The 23213-nt window shown below is 38.1% G+C and overlaps 1 protein-coding gene across 2 annotated transcripts in view; it reads right to left on the minus strand.

Moving 5' to 3' along the window:
* The window catches only part of STK4 (serine/threonine kinase 4), a 118095-nt gene that overhangs the window by 34507 nt on the left and 60375 nt on the right, over positions 1–23213 (minus strand). For both annotated transcript variants that reach the window (XM_020984098.2, XM_020984099.2), the window contains exon 10: positions 13931–14088. In XM_020984098.2, the coding sequence (XP_020839757.1) occupies positions 13931–14088 (158 nt within the window). The remainder of the gene's footprint in view (positions 1–13930; positions 14089–23213) is intronic.

Here is a 23213-nt window from a genome sequence, read left to right on the forward strand (position 1 = left end):
CCACAAAGAAAAGACCTCCTTGGCAGAGGTGGGAGGTCCACAGGTATGAAACATTGCTTACATTTTCATACTTTTTTGACTGATTGGCTTTACTAATTTTTTTTCTTTTCTCTCTCTCTCTTTTTTTCCCCCTGTAAAAATGTTCCTTGTTATATAGAATGGCTCTCCACCAGTGAGTAGAGAGAGGGATACTGGGAGAAATTTAGGTCATGTGAAAATCAATGTTATCAATAAAAATTCAATTAAAAAATATGAGTCCCTTACAGGCAGGGGCAGTCTTGTCACCTTTCTTTGTTTCCCTAAGGCTTAGCATTGTGCCTAGCACATAGTAAGCTTTTAATAATGCTTGCTGACTGACATAAAATGTCAGTGTTGGAACAGAATAAGGAACATAGAGCCTGAAGGGCCATTAGAAATCATTAAGTCTACCCTACCTCATTTTTCAGATGAGAAAACTAAGCAAGATACCTTTTGTTCACGAGAGAAATACTATGTTCATGAACCATAAAGAGTTTGCTTGACTGTAGCTCCCTCACATGGGGATTTTTAGCCTAGAGAACAGAACACTTAGGGGAATGTGATAGCTGTCTTCAAGTATTTTAAAAGCTGTTATGTGATGGAGGGATTAGACTTGTTCTATCTGGCTTCAGAGGGGAGAACCAAAAGTAATAGGTAGAAGTTGCAAAGAAGCAAATTTGGGCTTGATGTCAGAACTGTCTAACAATCAGAGCTGTCCACAAGTGGGATGGGCTGCCTAGGAAGGTGGCAGGTTCCATCTTGTTGGAAGTCTCCTAGCAGAAGCTGGACAGCCACAGGTCAGATATGTTATAGTAGGGATTCCTTTCCAGCAGGGGTTAAGCCCAATGGCTACTAAAATCCCTTCCAGTTCAAATTCTGGGACTTGTGTTTGCAATTTCATTCATAGTAACACATAAAGCCAGGTACTTTACAAAGCTGGAGCATACAAAAATGGGTATGGCACCAACAGTCACAGAAACACCAGGTGGCTTCCAAAAGGAACTGAGGATATGGTGCTCTTCAATTCCTGTCAGAATTAAGTTACCTGGAACTTTGTTCTCAATTTGATGGCCCTAAAGGTTTTAAAAGCCTAGCTGGAAAAATCTGGATGCTTTTTTTTCTTTTAAGTAATGCATATGTAATAAGGATTAGACTAAAACAAAGCAAAATAATCAATATTTTCTGCCAGGCTATTTCATCTTTCCAGTGTTTCTAAGGGAAGTTGACAGAAGGTAGGTGTAGGGGTGTGTGTGTGTGTGTGTGTGTGTGTGAGAGCACACACACATATATATTTACAAACACATACTAATTTATGTATTCCTAATAACTACAAAAATGACATTCAGGGTTTCCTCACAGTTATCTGAATAGAATGTAGCATTTATGTAACTTTCATTCTTACCTGGATATTTAAGAACAGATAAAATTCTGGACTGCAGGTCATTAGAGAAAGTAAAATCTATCTCTGCCCCTTATCCCCAAAGTCAGTAAATGTTACAGACACATACATGTTAATTTTCACTAAACATCTCTGCAAGTATGCTTAACCATTCAACTGTGGCACAGTCATTCAGCCCCTGAAGCTATTTCCTCTTACGACTGGAAGGATAATGGAAATAATACCTTCACTATCTACCTCACAAAGCTGTTGTAAGAAAAGCCTATTATAAATGACATGAACTATAACATGCCATAGAAATGTCAACTATCTGTGAAGTGGTCCAACCACTCTGGGAAGCAATCTGGAATTATGCTAAGGAAGTGTCTAAAAATATTCATACTCTTTGACTTAGAGATTCTACTGATAGGCAAATGCTCCAAGGGGATCAAAGATCGAAAGATAGGTTTCATATACAAACCAAAATATTTATAGCATCATCTGGTATGGTAGCAAAGAACCAGAAACAAAGCAGAATCTCAAGGATTAAGGAATGGCTAAACAAACTGGTACATAAATATAATGGAAAATTACTTCACCTTAGGGAATAGTAAATATGAAGAATACAGAATAGGTAGGTAGGTGTCACAGTGGATACAGAAACAGGTCTGGAGTCAGGAAGACCTAAGTTCAAATCTAGCTTTGGAGCAAGTCACTTAACTGCTATCTGTCTCAGTTTCTCCACCTGTACAATCGGGATAATAATAGCTACCTCCCAGAGTGGCTGTGAGGATCAAATGAGATAGTACTTGTAAAGCACTTGGCAAACCTTAAAGTACTATATAAATATGAACTATTTATCAAACAGAATAACATGGGAAGATATATGGATTGATATAAAGTATAGGAAAAGAATATGCACAATGCCTGCAACAATTTAAATGGAAAGAGCAAAAGAAAAAAAAAAGCCACCCACCCCCACCCCTCAAACTGATGCTGTTTAATTATAATGACTGGGCTTGGTTCTAAAGCATCTATATGAGAATGTACTTCCTCAATTCTTTACAGAGAGGGGACAATGAAGATGGAATGCTTGATATACTGTCGGATTTGATGTGTTAGTTTTGCTGAAATGCTTTTTTTTCATTTTCTCTCTCTTTGCAAAAATTCTTTGTTATAAGGGATGGCTCTCTGGGTGAGGGACAGCTGAGAAATATATTGAGAAAGAGATGTAAAAGCAAAAAATGGCAATAAAAATTAAAAAAAATTTAATGTCAGCCCTTGTTAACACTTGTCATGATGGGCCAGTTGCTTCTCATGACAAAAAGAAACTTTAAATCTCAAACGAGCTGAAAATGAAAAGCTGGGCTTTCCTAATCAAGTTAAAAAATATGAAGTCTATCTTCTTGAGTTTTCCTTATTGCAACTCAGAATTTTGTTTAACTTTACAAAAATTTTTTGCCCCTTAAGTTCCAATGTAATGGAGAGAAATAAATCTTTTAGATCTGTGGCAATATTTGCATTATGTGTCTTGTTATACTGCAATTCTGATAAGGAATTTAAAATTTGGATTTGGGCTCTTAGGAATCCTGCTCCCAGGAATTCTTCTTGGTTACAGCCCAAAGCATTTGCATACCCTGAACTGCTTACTTGGATGGGGAGTTACTAGATTTCACCTAGCACAAAGGCATCTTTGCTGAGTTAAACCATTCAGACGGAAACACTGAAGAAGCTGGTATGGTGGCACTCCCTAAAGAGTTTGTTTATTCCTTGTCCAAAATGGCACTGACTGCCTGCTGAGCCAAGGGCCTGTGAAAATATGTAATCACGCCTCTCAAGACTCCATGTGACTCAAGTATGTGGTGGTGGTGAGAGAAGTGTGTGAACCTGGATAAGTTACAGTCTCTCTTAGACTAAGTTTCTTCATGGCAGGGTGGGGAAAAGCAAAGAGGGTTGTATTAGATTATCACTAAAGTCCCTTCTTACTCTGAAATCTTATGATCTTTTGAAATTGACATAGATCTCAATTCAAGTCTGCTGGTCACTGAGGGACACTAGGCAAATTCCTTCACCTCTTTGGGTCTTAGTTTTGTCTATAAAAGAAGAATAATACTTCTCTCTTCCCTCACCCCCCAAACTCACAACAATGGTTGTGAGGATCAAACAAGGTAAGGTAATACATAAAAAATGTTTTGTAAACCACAAAATGCTATGAGAATATGAGCTATTGATGATTTGTCTCAATTTTTTATGTGTATCCACAGTGCCTGGAACAGAGAAATGCTTAATAAGTGCTTTTCTATTGCATTCCATTTGAGGGTGGTCTCTTTGTCCATTACCAAGACTGGGGAATAGAAAGATAGATGTATGAACTTCAGAGATAAGTGTTGACTGATGCAAAGTTTCTAATCTCTATTTTTGTTTAGTTCAATAAAGCAATGAGCTTTAAAACCACTATATAAATGGAAGTTGGTGTATTTATGGATTTGTCCTGTTATTTCTCACTCACCTTGCAATAAATGGACAATTAACTCAAGGACTGAATGTATTTTCTTTCCCAACAGACTGGCAAACAGCACATAACTCATAGCTCTCTGTTGATAAGTTTGTGTTCCCAAGAAACGTCAAGATCCAGCCTTGGAAAATATTGACTTATAAATGAATAAGTGCAGTATTTGTGTAACTACATCCTCATGATTTTAAATTATAAATACAATAGTGACATTTCTCACCGCCCTCCAAATATGTCCAGTTTCCAAAGTGGGCAGCCAGAGAGAAACCTAATAGAAAAATGAATAATTGCCTATTCCTGAACAGTACAGAAAGGGTTCTTTAGAGTAACCTGAAGGAAGTTCTCCTCCCAATCAGATTTGGAATTCTATTTTAAAATGCAGAGCAGAAGATAAAGTTTCATGAAGTCATAGGATGTTGTCATCTGCTCAGGGACAGAGTAATGCTAAAAATTATCTTCTACCACAAAAGACCAGTTGCCTCAGCTTATAATTCTCTGCAGAATTAGAAATATTAGTATGATTTCGTGGATCATTAGGTTGACTCAAACTAACATTAGATTAATAGTTGTATAGTTTTGTACTGTTTGACCCTGTCACCATTAAATTCCCAGTAAGAATATTACCTCTTCCTACAGCATTAAGACTATATTGGAGACAAAAAAACTAAAAAATAAAAAAAAGACTATATTGGAGGCAGTTTCATATAGTAGAAAGAAGACCTAGAATCAAGTTCTGACTTTGCTATGTGGCCTCAGGTACCACATAGGGTGAGTGAGTGAGTGAATAATGGATGGATAGCCCAACTACTGCACTAGAAGTATACAGCAGAAAGATCATTCACTTTCTCTGCAGTCAGAGGATCTGGGTTCCAATTTTCCTCTATTACTTACTAACTAGGTACCTTGGGCAAGTCCCTCAGTCTCTCTGGATCTTAATTTTCTCACCTGTAAAATGAAAGGGTTGGACCAAGTGACCTTTAAGTGCCTTCTAGTTCTAAATCTATGATTCTATGAAGTATTAAAAGCTCCAGGGGAAGGTGTCCAGTACACTGGAAAGATCTTCTATTGAGGATTTATGGAAGGACATATACAAGGGTTATGTAGGATGATGTAAAAGCTTGAATGGGTTGCAATCTGCAGTGGTGGAAGAAGTGTCTTCATAGATGGGATTGCCAATCCACAGACAAATCAATGTGTAATCTCAGGCATGTTGCTGGACCTCAGAGCCTCAGTTTCCCTTTCTGTAGGGCATGAATGCTTGCACCACCTCAGATACAAGAGTGTCCAATAAGTTCTTTGCTAAACACTACATAAATGTTATTATTTCTCTGTTAAAGCCTGCATCATAACATGGAGGTGACCTGGGACTGTCTTTTCAAAGACTATGCTATCAGAATGTGAATTCTGGCAGGCTTTACCAAGGGGGACACTCTTCAAGTCTGGTTCTGACAATGAATTGTTGTCTAAGGATCTGCTCAGTTAAGTGCAGAGAAGCTCATTACTAGAGCATGTTCCACTGGCTGATAAATTATTCTGGATATAAAAACTCATGAAACTGTCCAAGGAGGAGGGGGAACAATCATATGACTGAAATCAGAGATATTTTTAAATATTATTGTTAATAACAGGAATTAATGAGTGTTATGCCCATTATATTTTATCAAAGCAACTTAGAAATGATGGTAAATTACATATAAGATATGAACATACTGGGCAGTAATTTATTTCAATCAATCTATCCTCTCTCCAATATGTCCTCTAATATATTGCTAAGATCAGGTTACTACTTAGTCATAAATTTTTATTAGCTCCCTACTACCTACCTAAGGAACTAAATTACTGATCCTGGCACGATGGTTTCCTGAAATCTGTCAAGCCTTATGGCAAACTACTTTTCTTCATGTGTCCTATATCCAGCCAATCTGGACTATTACCTATCCCTCCTTTTCTTGCCCTTATCCATCACTACACCTTGTCCCCACTCCTCCAACCCAATGATGCTGGGAATAAGATTCCATCTGTTGCAGTCAGTATTTTTTAAAAGGATAATTCGGATCCCATTTCTCCCTATGAAGCCTTCTCTGGCACCCCAAGAAAAGCGACCACCCCTCTCAAATTTCTAATAATGTATAGCCTAGATTTCTACAATGAATTTACTGCACTCTCCCTTGAATCATAGTTACTTATGTACTTAGATTGTATGCTCTTTAAGATATAGTCTACTTCATATCCTTTTTTTTTTTATGTATTACCAGTGCCGAGCACAGGCTTCTATACCTAATAGGTGCTTGATAAACATGAGCTGAATTTGCTGTTACACAGAGAGCAGTGATGTCACAGCCCACAATGTGTAATAATGAAATATGTTTTTGTGTTTCTCACAAGCCCATCCCCAAATATAACATGAATATGGCATCCATTAGAGAAGCAGTGTGGTATCAATACAGGACTGGATATAAAGTTAGGAAGACCTAGGCTCACGCTCAAATTCTGACACATACTAGCTATGTGACCATGCACAAACCAGTTAAGCTTTATGTAGCCCCTCAAAACTCCTAAGACTTATCAATTACAGAAGAGTTGCTTGTCTGTATTGGTGAAGGGAATTTATATGCCAAGAATCTTCCACACTAATGAAATCACAGTTCAGGGTCAAACCAAAACAAAACATAAAAGCACACAGCTTTACCCAATCTTCCATCCACCTGGACTAACATACTACATAATTCTTTACAGAGAGCAAAGAACTTCAGACTCTCTGAGCTGAAGGAAACCTCAGAAGTCATTCGTCCAGCTAGTCCTGACTGATATGTGAATCCCCTCCATAAAGTCCCATAAAACTAGTCATACAGCTTGTGTTTAAAGACCTCCAGTGATAGGAAACTCACCAATTCTTGAGGAAGTCCACTATACTGGTAGGCAACTCTGACTGTTATAAAGTCTCTTTTGATGTATAAGCTCAATTTGTCTTTATAACAGCTCTTCAGGAAGCTGAAGACACAGGTAATTTTCCTCTCCTCCTCCATTCCCACCTCCAATCTTCTTATCTCTAGGCTTGTATGATCTTGTATGGCATGATCTCCAGGCCCTTTCCTTTCATGGTCACTTTCCTATGGCAGGCTTCTGTTTGAAATGATAAGCTGTCCCTCCTAAAATATGTTGGTGATGGGGTGCTTGTATTCTAACCCCACTTCCAAGACCATATTTCTCCCTAGCCTCAAAACACTATCCCTGACAGTTTTCTCCCCAGCCCAAAAACCCCATCTCTGGCAATAACTCATGAGTGGGCCCAGTAAGGTAAACTATCTCACTATCTCTCCCTGTTACAAGAACAAGCTGACCTCTGTAGAATTTCCCTTGTACTATCTTGTACCAAAAAAATTATCATGTACTGATTCCAAGAGTTACCATATATGATCCAGAGGTCAAGTTATAGACATCAACTCCTGAAGCTATCTTATTACAGACATAACAGACCAAAAATATATCCCTACACCCCTCCCTCTCTCTGGTTTCCAGTAGTAAATAACAACTGTGACTAAGGTTGTATGTTATCACTTAATTAGCATACTTGGCACAAAATCTACTACTTTTCCTATATAAGCTTTAGCATCATTCCTGTTAAGTTGCAGAATCACTTAAGGAGCTCTGCCCACCATATTAGTGTTATAATAAAACTTTTGCCAACTTGATTTGAAGAATGCTTGAGTTCATGAATTCATTCCAGATGACCCTATCCTGTACTTCTGTCTTTGATTGGGGGGGGAGGTCCCTGAACCCCTCAAACCCCATCAGTGCCAAAAAGTGGACGCAGTACTTCAGATGGGATCTTCCCAGTCCTAAACTGATTTCTTTTGGATAAAAAGGTCACAGTAACATTGTTTATCAAGTTATTAAGGCCAGCAAAATGCTACAGTTTGTGTTCTGCTACCTTGAGACTTGTTCTATCAAGGACTACCAAGAATGAGCAAACATGACAATGTGATTTTCACCTGAGGACCAAGAGTCAAAATGGAGCTCTGTACATCTTTCCATTTTTTTCACAGATTCCAAAGTTGCTTATTTCAATACTTCTGAGATATTATTTTACCCAGTGAGGTCCTCCCTCTATCAGTTTATAGCCTTTCCAAGCCTTGGTAATGGGCTGTTCAATTACTGTGACCAAAAAGAAAAATGTGTCACCTGCACCTAGCTAGGAGAGATCTAGGATGATGTAAACTCCTGTTATTTTGTAAGGCACTGTGCTAGATAGATGCTGGGAATATAAAGACAGGGTCAAAATTGCAAAGAGAAGAAAATGAAGTCTGAGGAGGAGTGATGGACTGAGAAAAGAGGGAGAGGGGGACGGAATAACCAGAGGTTACAATGAATAAGAGGAGCAGGACAGAAGGAAAGATGAGAGAATAGGAGATTATGACCAGAGAGGAATTTCAAAGTATTGGATCACAGAAGCTGAATGGTTATGAATGATAGTAAAATTAAGGGTATGGCTGTTCCTATATGTAGCTGAAATAGAGTAAAGGCCAGGGTGTTTGAGGGAACCTTGACATGTATACTGAAGTACCCAAGTATAAGAGCAGAGGCTGAGGTAGAGGAGAAGATTGTTAATTAGGTGCTCCTAGGAACTCCTTGAAAAGAGGGAAAATGATCTGGGGGTTGACAGATAACAACAACCTGCCCCTGGATAGGGTAATAAAGATGGATGGAATGAACTTTAGATGAGTAGAGGATTCTGAGTGGTCATGGCAGAGGAAGGGTCTAGAAGAGGTGGTGAGAAAAGCAAGGAGTATTTCTATTTCTCTTAGTGGCCCAGTTTATTAGGGGACCAAAGAGAAGGTACATTCAGAGATGCAGTGTTTCCTGAGGGAAATCAGATTTTGATTATTACAAAAGACAAAAAAGGAAGAAATTTAAGAAAAAAGGTCTAATATGAAAGTCTGTTTGTTATTAAGAGCATGGGGTTCTGGAGGATATAATGGCACAGGGTAACAGAGCAGAACAGGGACATGAAGACAACTATCATAAGCCCCTTAAGTCTTCTCTTCAAGCTACACCTGTCTAGTCCTTTCACCTGCTCTGTATCATCCTCCTCCTATGGAAAAACTCTGACTTGTCAATGTCTTCCCTACAATGTGGAACCCAGAACAACACAATATCTGTGGTGTGAACAACAGTCAGGAGGACTATAGCCAGACTATCATCTCCCTCATTATAGACCCTATGCCTGTCAGAGTTGCCTAAGAGCACAAGTGCTCCTTTAGCTGTTATGGTGCACTACATACTGAGCTAGGGATGTGAAAACTGAGCTACTGTGAGTGATCTCTGAAAGATTACAGACCATGGGAGAGGTGCCAAAAGGTAAGAGAGGGGCAAATGTCCCAATTTCCAAAAATGGGAGGAGGAAGAAGTCTACAAATTATAGGCCAGTGAGCCTAAGATTCTTGACAAAATCCTAGTACACATAATTAGAGGGATGGTCTGTGAGCGCTTAAAAGTGATGACTAAAATCCAGGTTTAAAAGACCACACATGCTTTCTATTGTCATCAAGAACAGGCTGTGCCTCACTAACTTCATTCCTTTTTATGACAGGCTTTACTAAGTAGCAGATCAGGTAAAGACCATGCACACAGTAAACTCAGATTTCAGTAAAGTTATCTGACAAAGTCAATTCCTGTAGACAAGATAGAAAGACATGGGCAAGGTATAATATACTTAGGTGGATTTAGAACTTGAAAGACTAGACTCAAAGATTAGACATTAAGTAGTCAAAACTCTCTTAAAGCAGGTGTTCTTTACCTGGGAGCTATGAATTTGTTTTGAGATATAATTTGATAACTGTATTTCAAAATAATTAGTTTCCTTTGTAATCTCATGTATTTTATACATTTAAAAACATTAATCCAAGAAGAGGTCCATAAGATTCACCGGTCTGCCAAAGGTGTCCACAACACAAAAAAGAGTAAGAGCTCCTGTCTTAGAGGGAGATCGATAATAGTGTCCTGGGGATCTGTTCCTGGCCCAGTACTATTTAACATTTTTATCAACTACTTGGATAAAGGCATACCTGGCATGCTTATCAAATTTACAAATGACACAAAATTTGGAAGGCTGGATGACGTGTCAAACAAGAGATTCAGGATCTCTAATGATCTGGATGGCCTAGAATAATGAACTGAAGATAAAATATAAAACGCATACAAAATCTTTCACTTGGCAAAAGAGCAATTCACAAATATAAGATGGGGGCAGGGCATACCTTAACAGTTTATCAAGGGAAAACACGGGCCCCCACTCTTGAGTGGCTCACACTCTAACAGGACAAAATACAAATATCCTACAAGGGATAGTGAAATAAGTATAAAGGAGAGGTCTAGGAAAAGTTAAATAAGAAATCTGAGGAAGAAAAGATCACATTCCCTCCTACATCCAGGATATAGGAGGGAAGAAGGATCAGGGAAGAATTTTAGAAGCAAATTAATGTCTCAGTTGGACCTCAAAGGAAGAGAGAGACTCAAAGACTTTCCATCTCATGGTTCCTATTAGAATTTATGCTGCTGGCATAGGCTTCAAGAATCTAGAAGCATCCTCCAAGTTACAATGAGGCGATAGAGGACTTTAGTAGGTAACTGAGGTTATACATGCATCAAATATGGAAAAGGAGGCTATCTAAATTTTTATAGGAGGTATACACTTGCTTCCAGAAATCTGATTTATTTCTACTGGATGAAACATCAATTTTAAAGGAGGTATTGATGGCTGTTGCTATATTTCTAAAGAGGTTTCAAGGTTTCAATCACTACATATCTTAGATGTTAAAATGAACTTCTGTTGCCATTTGAATTTGGCAAACAAGGCAACTCAGTTTTAGGACTGGAACTTATACTCGGCTCTGGATAGAAACAGGGAGCTGTTTGCCAAGATGAAATGTCGCCATTATTGATTAAATAACTTCCCTTTTGCCTCCTTTGGGCAAAAATGTCATTTCAAAGAGCAACCTGCTTCAGGAGAGGGAAGAGAGGATCTTTTCTTGTTAATTAAATATTGTTTCACTGGAAAACAGAAGTCTCTGTTTGAGGTAGCACTTGAGCGGCAAGGAGACGTGTAAGATATCCATGGAAAAATGTTTACTCTTTTAGACTGACACCTCAAACTGAAGAACATTTAAATCTCACTCCAAGAAGCTTGACAACATAAGTATGCATATGAATCTTACTCTTTCGATAGTCAGATTTATAATTGTCTATGTGATTTCACTAACAAATATGCTTCTTCAATAGACTGTGGGCTTGAGAGCAGGAGCTGTTTTGTTTTTTGTCTGTTTCCCCAGCACCTATCACATTGCTAGCCACACAGGAGGTACTGGAAAAATGCTTGTTGACTGATTCATTTCTTTATTTTGATGGCTGCATTGGTATATTCAATAAATATAGAATGACTCCAAGGATGAGCAGAAAGGAAATCGGGGATTTGTACAATATTTGTGGACTATTAAGTCACTTACCTACTTGTTAATTTTATTGAACCCATTACCAAAGAATCAAGAAATTTGCCCTAAGATTAACTCTACTTATCTGAATAGCAGTTGGACTAGTGCTTTCAATTATCTGCTTTATAATTCTGAAAAAAGATATATAACCAGAAAACTACTTTAGAGCTGAAAGAGACTTTAGAACACAGAATAACAGTGATGGCAAGAACCTTAAAACACTGAACACAATTGTGTGGATGGAACTGCAGAATAACCAATCTAAAAGGAACCTTAAAACATAAAATGACAACTAAAAGGGAATATTTTGCCTTTACTTAATACATTTCTTCAAAGAACTCTACTAGGGAGAGAATATTATTACACATAACATCATTACTTCCACCTATAATGCTTATTCAAAGTATATGAACTGGATCCATAATTTTATTTATTTATTTATTTGGTGAGGTAATTGGGGTTAAGTGACTTGCCCAGAGTCACACAGCTAGTAAGTGTTATATGTCTGAGGGTGAATCTGAACTCAGGTCCCCTTGACTCCAAGGCTGGAACTCTATCCACTGCACCACCTAGCTGCCCCTGGATCTATAATTTAATAATAAGAAGAGAGCAGGATGAATTTAGTCTGGGAGATTATATAGCATTTTCACAGATCCCAAGCTGCTCCCTGATTTCCCCCCAACTAAAAAAATCATTTAATTCAGTATTCTACTGATGACGCTATATGGCCACAAATAAGAAAACATCACAATCTCTGAAGAACCAAAACCATGGTGACCCAAAGGACGACAGAGAGAGACACAGAGTGGGCTACAACAAATTACCAATGAAATATTGGGTTTAAGAAGCAGCATAAGGTATCTCATCTAGGCAACGTATAGTTGGAGGAAAAAAAAGGTAGACAGGCTTCATTCAAATAGAGAATGAGAGTTACCAGACAGCCTGAGTGTTGCACTGGTACTCACAAAATACTGAAAAAGAAAGAGAAAGGCCTTTATTGAAAGACAAAAGCCTACATTGGCTCTACCCTCTACAGAAGATTTCTGGCTATGCAAGGACAAGAAAGCATGGATGGATTATGATCCGCATCAATGGAAGGGGCATAAACATCAATGAGATCAGAGATCCATTGAAATGCTTAAGTAAAATATCCTTAAGAGGTAGTTAAGAAACAAACAGCAGCACTGCTCCAGTAGGAGGACCACTAGCTTGGAGTCAAGAGGTTTCAGTTAGAGCTCTGCCATTTAATCACTCTAGGATTTAACAACTGTAGGTCTCACTTTCTCCTGTAAAGTATGGAGACTGGATGAGATGATCTGTCTCTAAGGCCCTTTTCCAGTTCTGTGATCTGTAAACTAAAAGCATTACTACTTTTTTATAAAATGGAAAACTGAAGCATAGACCAAGGAAATGTCCCATTCAAGGTCACTGTGTAGGTAAGCAGAAGCCTCTGGATGAGAATCAAGACCACGTTTCATATAAATATCTAATGGATTTTGATATCTGGCTGTAAAATACCAGCAAACTTCTATGAGAATGTTTTTAAAATTCTGAAACCAAAAATTCTTTTAAAAAATATCCAGAAAAGGAATATCATTTTTTTCAGCTTATTCTCACCTTGATTTTATTCCTCATCATCCCCTCCTCCCCCTCAACACAAATTGAGTCTATGGTTAGAAAAGGTATGAGGTAAATTACAAAGCCTCACAGTCTAAAGGGATAGGAATCCCCTCTACAATAACCCAGACAAGTGGCCTGCCTGACCACACCCTACCAAACCGAGTTTAGTTCCTTACATGGCAGCACATCACACCTTCCTGTTTCTCTCCCATGGGTCATTCTTTGCTATTTCTGGGGTCTCCTTGATAAGTTGCTTCTACTCCCCTATTCTGACCATCTTCAGAAAGCAACTTTTGAGGCATGGAAGGCACAGAGTGGAGTGTGATGGCTCTTGCTGCTTCTTGATGTTTCCAAGCCACTCACTGGACCAGTCCTGCAAGTAGGACTAGGAGGTAGTCATGATATGCTGCTTTCTACATGGAACTTAAGAATATTAATTCTTTCCTCTTCTAACAAAATTCAGTAAGACTCTCTCAAAGAAGCTAAAATGGAAAAAAAACTGTTACCAAAAGAGTTTCATTTGCTGCTACCACCTCTCCTCCAAGTTTTAAGCGTTAAATCTCATCCCCCTCACAGACTATTACACCTAGAGTACTTTTACTTGATAGCTGACTTGTTCTTTTATCATTCTAAATTTCAAACTGAACTGGAACTATTATTATGGTTAAGTGAAGGATGTGTGAAGTGCAAAATACTCACAAGAAGATAGAGTAAAATTCAAACGTCAAAAAAAAAGTCACAGTACCAAAATCATGAGGCATCTTAGAAGCTTCTATTAGTACTAGAGAAAGAGAGCAATGGCTAATGGGAAATGATTAGAAAGTTTTTGGCTATGTAGATCATTTTGGATTTGCAACATTTCAAACAACACTCTTTAGAAGCCAGGGTTGCCCTCGTAAACGAAAATCTACTTACAAATTCATAGTCTCCATCTTGTGGTACTTTCCAATCTGAAGAATTCTTCAATGGACCTGGGGCATTTTTGCCAAAGCTGTTGACCTGATTCTCTTTTTCTTTCTGTTCAAAGTACTCAAGGAAAGATGGCTTTGCAGGTTGCATAGTTTCATCTCTTCCTGCAAACACAGAAAAGTAGAGAAGATAAAACAAATCATTTTGTGGGATCATACAAAGTTGGACAATGTGATGGATGAAAGGAACACTGGATTTGGTGTCAGAGTACCTCAGTTCAAATCTGGTTCTGCTGCTTTAATATCTATGTGACTCTGGGCAACTCACTTCACTCCTTTGGGGTTCAGTTTTCCTCATGTGTAAAGCGAGACAGTTACATTAGATCAGCAATTCTCAAACTTTTTGGTCTCAGGAACCCATTACAATGTTTAAAAATTATTGAGGATCTTAAGGAACTTATGTGTGGGTTTTACCTGTCGATATTTACTATATTAGAAATTAAAATGGATAAATTTACAAAATATTTCTTTATTAACTCATTTATAAACAGCAATAAACCCCAACACATGTTAACAGATAACATTTTCAATGAAAAATAACAGTATTTTCCAAAATGAAAAGAAAAATTAGTGATAAGAATGGCATTGTTTTACATAACTTTTGCATATTTCTTTAATGTTTGGCTTAATAGAAGACAGTTGGATTCTCATACTTGCTTATTCCTTCCATCTGTTGTGAAATACTGTTTTGGTTGAAATACATGAAGAAAAACTCACATAGGTAAGTGGTGGGCAAGAGAGGGGTATTTTAATATGCAAATAAATCCTGGGTGTTATTATACAAATAGCTTTGACCTTACAGACTGCCTTGAAAAGGTCTTGGAAATCCCCAGAAATTCTAGGACCACACTTTAAGAACTGTTGGGCTAGATCATTGAGGTCCTTTACAGCTCTGAAGCTTACAATATTATGGAAAATCCTATCCTCTGAGGGACTATAATTTTCTTAGATAAACTGATGACTTTTGGGAGAGTGAGAAGGGTTCAGTACTTCACAAGAAATTATGCTTTCCTGATTTTCTTCTGCTGTTCTTCCATTTCAGGGCTAGGAAAGTTGCTTCCACTTACCTACTCCTATGTGAAATTCAGAAAGCAACTTTTCTTTCCTGTGGGGTTCTTGGTGCTTCTTGGTGTATTTCCTACACCATTTATTCATTGAACAGGTATTTTTACTACCAAGAATCAGAAGACCTAAGTTTGAGTCCTAGGCCTCTCTCCTTACTGGCTGTACTACTGTGGGCAAATTATTTAAGTTCTCTAAGTCTCTGTGTTCTCATTGGTATAATTGGAATAATTAACATTTGCACTGCTCACCACACAGAATTGTGAGAAAAATGCTTTGTAAATGACCAAGTGCCATAGAAATATGAATAATTGTTGTGATGATGCCATCTCTAGGGTTCTTAGAAGGTTCCCCATGAAGCGATGGTTCAAGATGCACGGCAATCTAAATCTATCTAGCAATCCATAGAGGCAAGAGAGACAATTCTCCTCACTGCAGAGGTGGGAGGTTCTCAGGTGTGGAACATTTCTCATGTACTGATTGGTTTTACTGAATTTTTTTACCTCTTCTTTTTCTATTGGAAATATTCTTTTGTTGTAAGAGACTGCTCTCTAGAAGGGGAAAGGGAAGGGATTCAGAGAGAAATTTTAGCAATTTTTAAAACAAAAGATATGAATAAAAATCTATTGAAAGATTTTTAAGAGTTCAGAAGGGGACACAAATGGAAATTTTGTTACTATTTTGTTAAATGTAAAATAAACTTTTACAAAACAAACTGTACATGACAGAAGTCCATAGTTTTATATCTAAATCTTTTGTTCTTTGTATATAAAATGCTTTTTTTGGTAATTATTACATTTTATAATAAAAAGAAAATTTAAAAATACTCAAGCTTCAGAGCTTTATAATTTATATAATACCTTCTTCACAAGGACTCTGTGAGGTAAGTGGTTTGAATATTATTCTCAGCCTCATCAGTAAAAGGGGGGTTAGTGACTTGCTAGTAAGTAGCAGAACCAAGCAAGACTAAATTCTAGGTCTCCTGATGAAGTCCTCCACACTACCCCCAGAAACGGCTGGTGAAAAGGAGACCCTTAAGCATGAGGGCCAACTCCATGAGAAAATACTCAATTTGGATATTTCCCTGGTTCTTCAGGATTTTCCCCCCATTCCTTCTTTGTCTACCTCCTGACCATTTCGGTGTTCATTAGAACATTCAAGTGATAGTAGCTAATATTGGAAGAGATAAAATTCCTCTTAAGCCATTTATCAGCTATGGGGGAAAAAAAAGGCTAGGTATAAAGGAAGGATAACGCCACTGGTTAAATGAAAGTTTGCAGTTATCTAAGAATTTCTTATTTCTGCTGAGCCCATCCTCCCATGACCCTATCTCTATGACCCTAAGTATTGTTACTGTAAAATGGAGGATGACCTTATGGTCCCACCAACCTCTGACACCCTCTAATTTTCATTAATAACTGACTGTTGGCCATACCAGAACATTAGGCCATGGCAACTAAAGTAATTCAAGTTTCTAAATGATATATGGAAAAGCAGAAGGAGGGAGTAGCTAGATGGCACAGTGGATGGAGCACTGGTCTTGGATTCAGAAAGACCTGAGTTCAAATCTGGCCTCAGACATTTGACACTTACTAGCTGTGTGACCCTGGGCAAGTCACTTCACCCCAAAGCCTTGCCCAAAAAGAAGGGGGGGGGGAAAGAAAGTATAGTCAAGATCCTTTATATGAATCTAACTGGCACAGCTTTAAGTGCTAAAACATATTTGTATTCTTATATGTGACTTACATTTCAATTTTTACAAACATGAAATTTATTTCCCTGGATCTTGTTTCTCCTCTGATACCTATAGATATTTCCCAATGCTTAATATCTGAACCTTTTTTTTTCTGGAAAATTTTAATTTAATGTTTTGTTCTCAACTTTAGAATTCATGTCTAAAACCAAATTCAACACATTTTATGACATTACTCCTTCTTGATTCTCCTACTTGTTTGACCACTCCTCAGTCTTATTGGCTTTTTATCCATTTCATACCCCATAACTGTGGGTACGTTTGCAGGCTTTCCCCTAGGCTCTCTTTTCTTCTTTCTCTACATTCCCTCACTTGGTTACCTTTTCAGATGCCATGGGTCTAATTATCATCTCTATGCAAATGATTCCCAGAAATATATAAAACCTTGGTCTCTCTCCTCAGCTCTAGACTCTTATCACTATCTGTTACAGATTTGAAATTGTATATCCCACGGACAGTTCAAACTCAACATGTCCAAAACTGAACTCTGTATTTCTCTCCCAGAACTAACCCCTCCTCCCAATTTCACTTTTCCTGTCAAAGGCATCATGACCCTTTAAGTCACCCAGGTTCACAACCTTAGCAATGCTTGACTCCTCAACTCTACTTCACCCCACATCTCCAATCAAGATGCCAAATCTCCTTCCACAATATCTTTCACATCCATTCCCTTCTCACTATTCATAAAATCACCAGCTTAGTTCAGACCTTCAACATACCTTCCTGTTCTACTGTAATGGCTTTATATAATTGGTCTCCTGGCTTCAGATTTCTGCCAGCTCCAATCCATCCTCCACATACACAGCTGCCAAAGTGATTTTCCTTAAGCACAGGTCTTACCATGTCATTCTATTCAATACACTGGTGATTCCCTATTGCATCTAAGATCAAATATGAACTAGGGTTTTCACAGCTTTTTGCAACCTAGCACCAACTTACCTTTCCAGCATCACTATACATGACTCCTTTTCCTAACTTTATTGTGTGGCTGGACTGACCTTGCTGCCATTCCTCTCACAGAGCACATGCCATAACTTTGCCACGGCCATCTGCCATGCCTGAAGGGCTCTCTTCCTTCACCCCTACCTCACAGAATCCCTCATCTCCTTCAAGATTCAGCTCAGACACTACCTTCTCCTCAATATTTTCCTGAGCTCACTAACCATTAGCGTGCACTCCCTTCTCCCTAAATCATGTTGTATTTGTTTTACATGTACTTATATATGGACGTGCTACCTCCCCTGATAGAATGTAATCTCCTTGAGAAGACAGACTATTTCATTTTTGTCTTTGTATTCCCAAACCCCTCACAGAGCACCCAGAACACAGCAAGCACTTAAAAAATGCTTGTTGATACATAACCTAGACAGATATAACCACATCATAAACACAGAAGTAAGGAAGGGGTAACTTTTCATATCTGTGGATAGAAGCATTCTTGGCCAAAAAAAAAGGATGAGATTATAGATCAAATGGACAATTCTGACTGAATTTTGACAAAACCGAAAAGCTTTTGTATAAACAAAATCATTAAAGAAAGTAGAAAGTAAACAGCTCACTGAGAAAAATCTTTGTAGTTTCTCTGATAAGGAGCTGATCTATATCTTTGATCTCACATTCTCCCCTCTAACACATCCTCCACACAGCTGCCAACATGGTCTCCATAAAGCATGAGTTTGACCATTTCACCCCACTGTTCAATAAATTCTGGTGGCTCCCCACAACCATTAGGCTCAAATACAAATGCCTCTATTTGGCATTTAAAACTCTTCATCAACTGGCTTTAACCTATGTGGTATATTGGATAAGACTGTTGGGCTTAGAGTTAGAGAGACCCGAGTTAAAACTGTAACTCAGACACTTGCTGACTCAGGGAAAATCCCTTAACCTCTCTCCAACATCAGTTTCCTCAAGTATAAAACAAAGGGGTGGGACCTGTTGGCCCTTACAGCCCCCTCTAGCTCTAATTCTCCGATTCTGTCTTTCCAGATTTACTATACATTATTTCCCCCTTCAAACATTTGATGGCACAGCCAAACTGGAACATTTTCTGTTTGTCATCTCCCTTCTCCGGGCCTTTGCACTGGCTGTTCCTCATATCTGGAATGCACTCCCTCTTCATGTCTAGCTCTAGATTCCTTCAAAGATCAGTAGAAGGTCCACCTCCTACTAGAAACTGATCCTAGATCTCCCAATATTTTTTTTAATTGAAAAAGGAACTTGTGATATAAATGTAACCCTAGATTTAGTGATGGACTGCCATATAGAAGTTTAACAATTTTATAAAGTAATGGCCCAGTTTGTAAATTTTTCCATCAAAAGTCATCAAAATATAAACATCACCATCAAAAGCTTCTCTGTTCTACAGTACTATTAGATGCTGTTAACAAAGGAAACAGAAAATATAGGCAAGGGCAAGTACAAATCCTTATTTCCACTATTTCCCATCAACCTGGATTATTTTTTACTAAGAAAATATACCACAGCACATAGCATGATACATTCTGATTATATTTAAACTTACTCATTTTCTTCAGTACAGAAGCCATACTCCTCAGTCTCAAAACAAAACCAACAAATTCCCACTCCTACAATAAGGTTTTAGGGCAAAGTTTATTTCATACAACTACTGGCAGAGGTCAGGTGCTATAAATGTCACTAATAGTGCTCACAAAATCTAGGCCTAAACATCATTTATGGGAACCTGAAATACTAGAAAACATCTCTGAAACTGAATATTTTACAGCACAGAATCACAGAATTCTGGAGTTAGGATGAACCTGGAACAGAGACTATCAAACTAATACAGAGCTGTTAGTATTTGGAACACCAAAGCTTAGAACCCCAAATGTTAGGAGTTAGAAGGTACTTTAGGGGATACTTTGTACTAACTTCAGCCCCACCCCCACCCCTCTTCCCCCTACTTTACATATGAGGAAAGAGGATCAGAGAAGGGAGTGCCTTGCCAGGGCCACAAACCTAGTTAGTGGCAAAGCAGACACTAGAACACAGGTCTTCTGAATCAGTCTATTGCTCTTTCCACTGCCCCACTGTGCCTTTTGTAGAAAATAAAAAACTAAGTTATATCTAACAATTTATTATTTGCAAGTGAGTCACAGGAAGACTGCTAATGAAAAAATCGTTAGAGCAGACAGACATAAAAAAGAAATATCACCAGCATCTAAATTTCCTTAACCATGTGATAGGGGTTGAGGCTTAAATTTTCCTCAGTCTAGACTGAAATTTAACTCTGAACTCAAGAAAAATATTCACCAAAATACACAGACTTCTACTGTAGAATAATTAATATTTGTGGAATTTGGGTCTACTTTCAACTAAAAGGAGCAGCAGTGACCATGAATGAGGTTCTTTTAATAATAAACAACCTTTTATGGCTGTTGAGAGAATTATTAACAGAAACCCCTGAATAATCAGCCTTTATAACACAACATATGTACATTGCAGCAGAAAGGGTGTGTCTACCACCAAGTTGGCAAACCAATGATCCAGTGTGGTTACTAGTTCTTTTTAGTAGCTAGCAACAAGAGCTCCATTTTTAAAAAATTCCAATTCATTTAACAAACATTTGCTTAACACGTATGCTATGTAAAGCTTTGTGCTAGGTAACATTGGGGATAGAAAGAAGGATAAGGGATGGCACCCTCCCTCAAGGAGTTTACAATATAGGAAGAGGATTATGAGAGGCTACAAATAACGGAGAGTTTCAAGGCAAGAGCACTGGGATGAGAGTGGGAAAATCTACTGTCCCAGCCCCTATTCTGCCTTGTTCTGTGACTTTAGGTAGGTCACATGAGCTCCCTGGGTCTCACTTTCCTCATCTGTAAAATAGTCTAATAATACCTAGCTGACAGCGTTGTTGTGACGATCAACTAAGATCACATACACAAATCATTTTGTAGCCTGAAAGTATTACATACATGATGTTTTTATTCATTGTTCAATTTCTGTCCGTATCACAATGAAGCAGTGAGACATTTACTTCCATATCTGAACTCTTCTTTTGCTTGGTAATTTCCCTTTCCAGTGACGTTTAAAGGTTAATGTTTTTTGGCCCTAGAAATGTCAGCTGCCCTTTTTATCTTTTCATGCCTAAAGGTCATGGGAAAAAGATCACATCCAAAATGCCTATGATTTAATTTTCTATTTGTCCACAAACATCAGAGATTCAGAAAATGCTTGACATATTTGTTAGCAATGAAAATCCTTCAACAAATTGGTGAATCCCGGGGCAGCTAGGTGGCGCAGTGGATACAGCACCAGCGTTGAAGTCAGGAGGACCTGAGTTCGAATCCGGCCTCAGACACATAATACTTCCTAGCTGCGTGACCCTGGGCAAGTCACTTAACCCTAACTGCCTCACTAAAAAAAACAAACCAAAAAAACAAAAAAACCCCAAAGTGGTGAGTCCTTCTACCAACAAAAGTTTTGCTAAAGAATTATATATTTAGGCAATGCAACATTAAGATGATATTCAAAAATACACTTAAGGGAAAGGAAATGCTGGTCTGCACTATATGCATTCAACTCTCATATGGACTGTGAGATACTGCTTTAATGGCATTAGAAGCCATCTGATAAAGTGAAGAGAGAAACAGACTGAGAGTCAGGAGACTTTATTTGTAGTCTAGGCTCCATCATTAACTCACTTTGTGAACCTTGGGCAAGTCACTCTCCAAGTCTTAGTTTTCTCAACTATAACATAAGGAGTTCGGATTATATGATAGTTAAGTTCCCTCCTATCTCTGATATTTAATGATTCAATGGCCTGGCATTCAAGGACTCTATGACTTGTCAGTAACTTTCAAAAATACAACTGTTCTCCAGATACTGCTAATCTTGCAAGGGAGCTGTGTCCCCTGAGGGTTGTGATATATGATCTCCACTAATCTAGAATAAACCACCAATTAGGGCTATGTAATGACAAACTGAAGGGAAGACCAGACCAGAGAGAAAAATATGCAAGAATAAATTAACATATCAATCTCAGGAGTGTCTCTTATGCAGCTTTTAAAAACAGAATTAAAATGGTAACCAAATCTGCTTCAGCCCCAAATAACAATAACAAAACAGATTCTACAGAAGAAAGCTCTAAAAATAGAGTCTGTATTTAAAGCTGGTCATCCAAGAGTGACAATTAAGGGACTGTCACAGGTGGAACACATATATCAAATCATGTTCACTTTTTTATAACACTTTCTATTTATAAAGGATCTTATGCATATTATCTATGATCTAATTCCATCCTCAAAACATCCCTTTGAGATTGGAATTTTGAGTATGGTCTCCATATTACACATAAGGAAACAAGTTCAGAAATGAGAAGTGATCTGCTTAAGGTCACAGGGCTAGTAAGGAAGTGACCTCAAGCCTGGGCCACCTAGTTTTAAATAGGAACCTTTTTACTATGCCAGGAGAACAATCTTCTCCCTCCCACCTCTCATAGTGCTTTCTTTTATACCTCTCTATGTCACTTTTGGGGGTATGTTATAGCTACCTGGGTATGAATCTTATCTTCCTACTGGGCTATAAGTAAACTCTCTAATAGCAACTCTTAACCATCTTCCCCAAGCTATGCACAAAACTCCCACAAAGCAGACAAGAGATAGCTTGCTGAGTTGAGTTGAAGTATGTCATCATGTAACACTGAGAGGCAGAACGGTATAAGGAAAACAGCACTGGGGGGCAGATAGGTGGCAAAGTGGACAGAGCTCTGGTTTTGGAGTCAGGAGGACCCCAGTTCAAATCCAGCCTCAGACACTTGACACTTAACTAGCTGTGTGACCCTGGGCAAGTCACTTAACCCCAAATGCTTCACCAAAAAGCAAAAAAAAAAAAAAGGCACTGGACTTGAAGTCAAAAAATCTGGATTTGAATACTAGCTCTGACACCAGCCATGTGACTGTGGGGTAACACACTTCACGTTTCTGAGGCCCAATTTTCTCATTAATAAAATGGGAATAACAATACTTGCACTACTTAACCCAATAGGTTCCTTGTAAGGAAGGGCATAGTAAATCTCAAAATACCATAAAAATCCAAGTTATTTGTTACAATAATTCTGATGAGAAAGAAAAGGAGAAGGGGCCTAAAGGGACTGATACAGATACACACAGACTCATTAAGTAGACATGTTTTTTAAAAGACTCACAGTGAAGATGAAAGCAAAGACAGGTAACTTCAAAGGAAGACTGAAATTAAGAACAAGTGAAGCAACGATAAAAGGGTGTTTATTAGAGCAAGAGGTCAAAGATAGGCTAGTACCACTTATCTGAGAAGATGGGACAATGATAATGGACAAGGAGAAGAGGCAGAACTCAACTCTTACTTTGCTTTTATTCTCTATTCCAAGTTAATCTTTGGACTGGGAAAAATTAAATAAAAAACAATCAAGGTG

Source organism: Phascolarctos cinereus, unplaced genomic scaffold (assembly GCF_003287225.1).
Source record: "Phascolarctos cinereus isolate Bilbo 61053 unplaced genomic scaffold, phaCin_HiC Scaffold_2;HRSCAF=192, whole genome shotgun sequence".
Lineage (NCBI taxonomy): Eukaryota > Metazoa > Chordata > Mammalia > Diprotodontia > Phascolarctidae > Phascolarctos > Phascolarctos cinereus.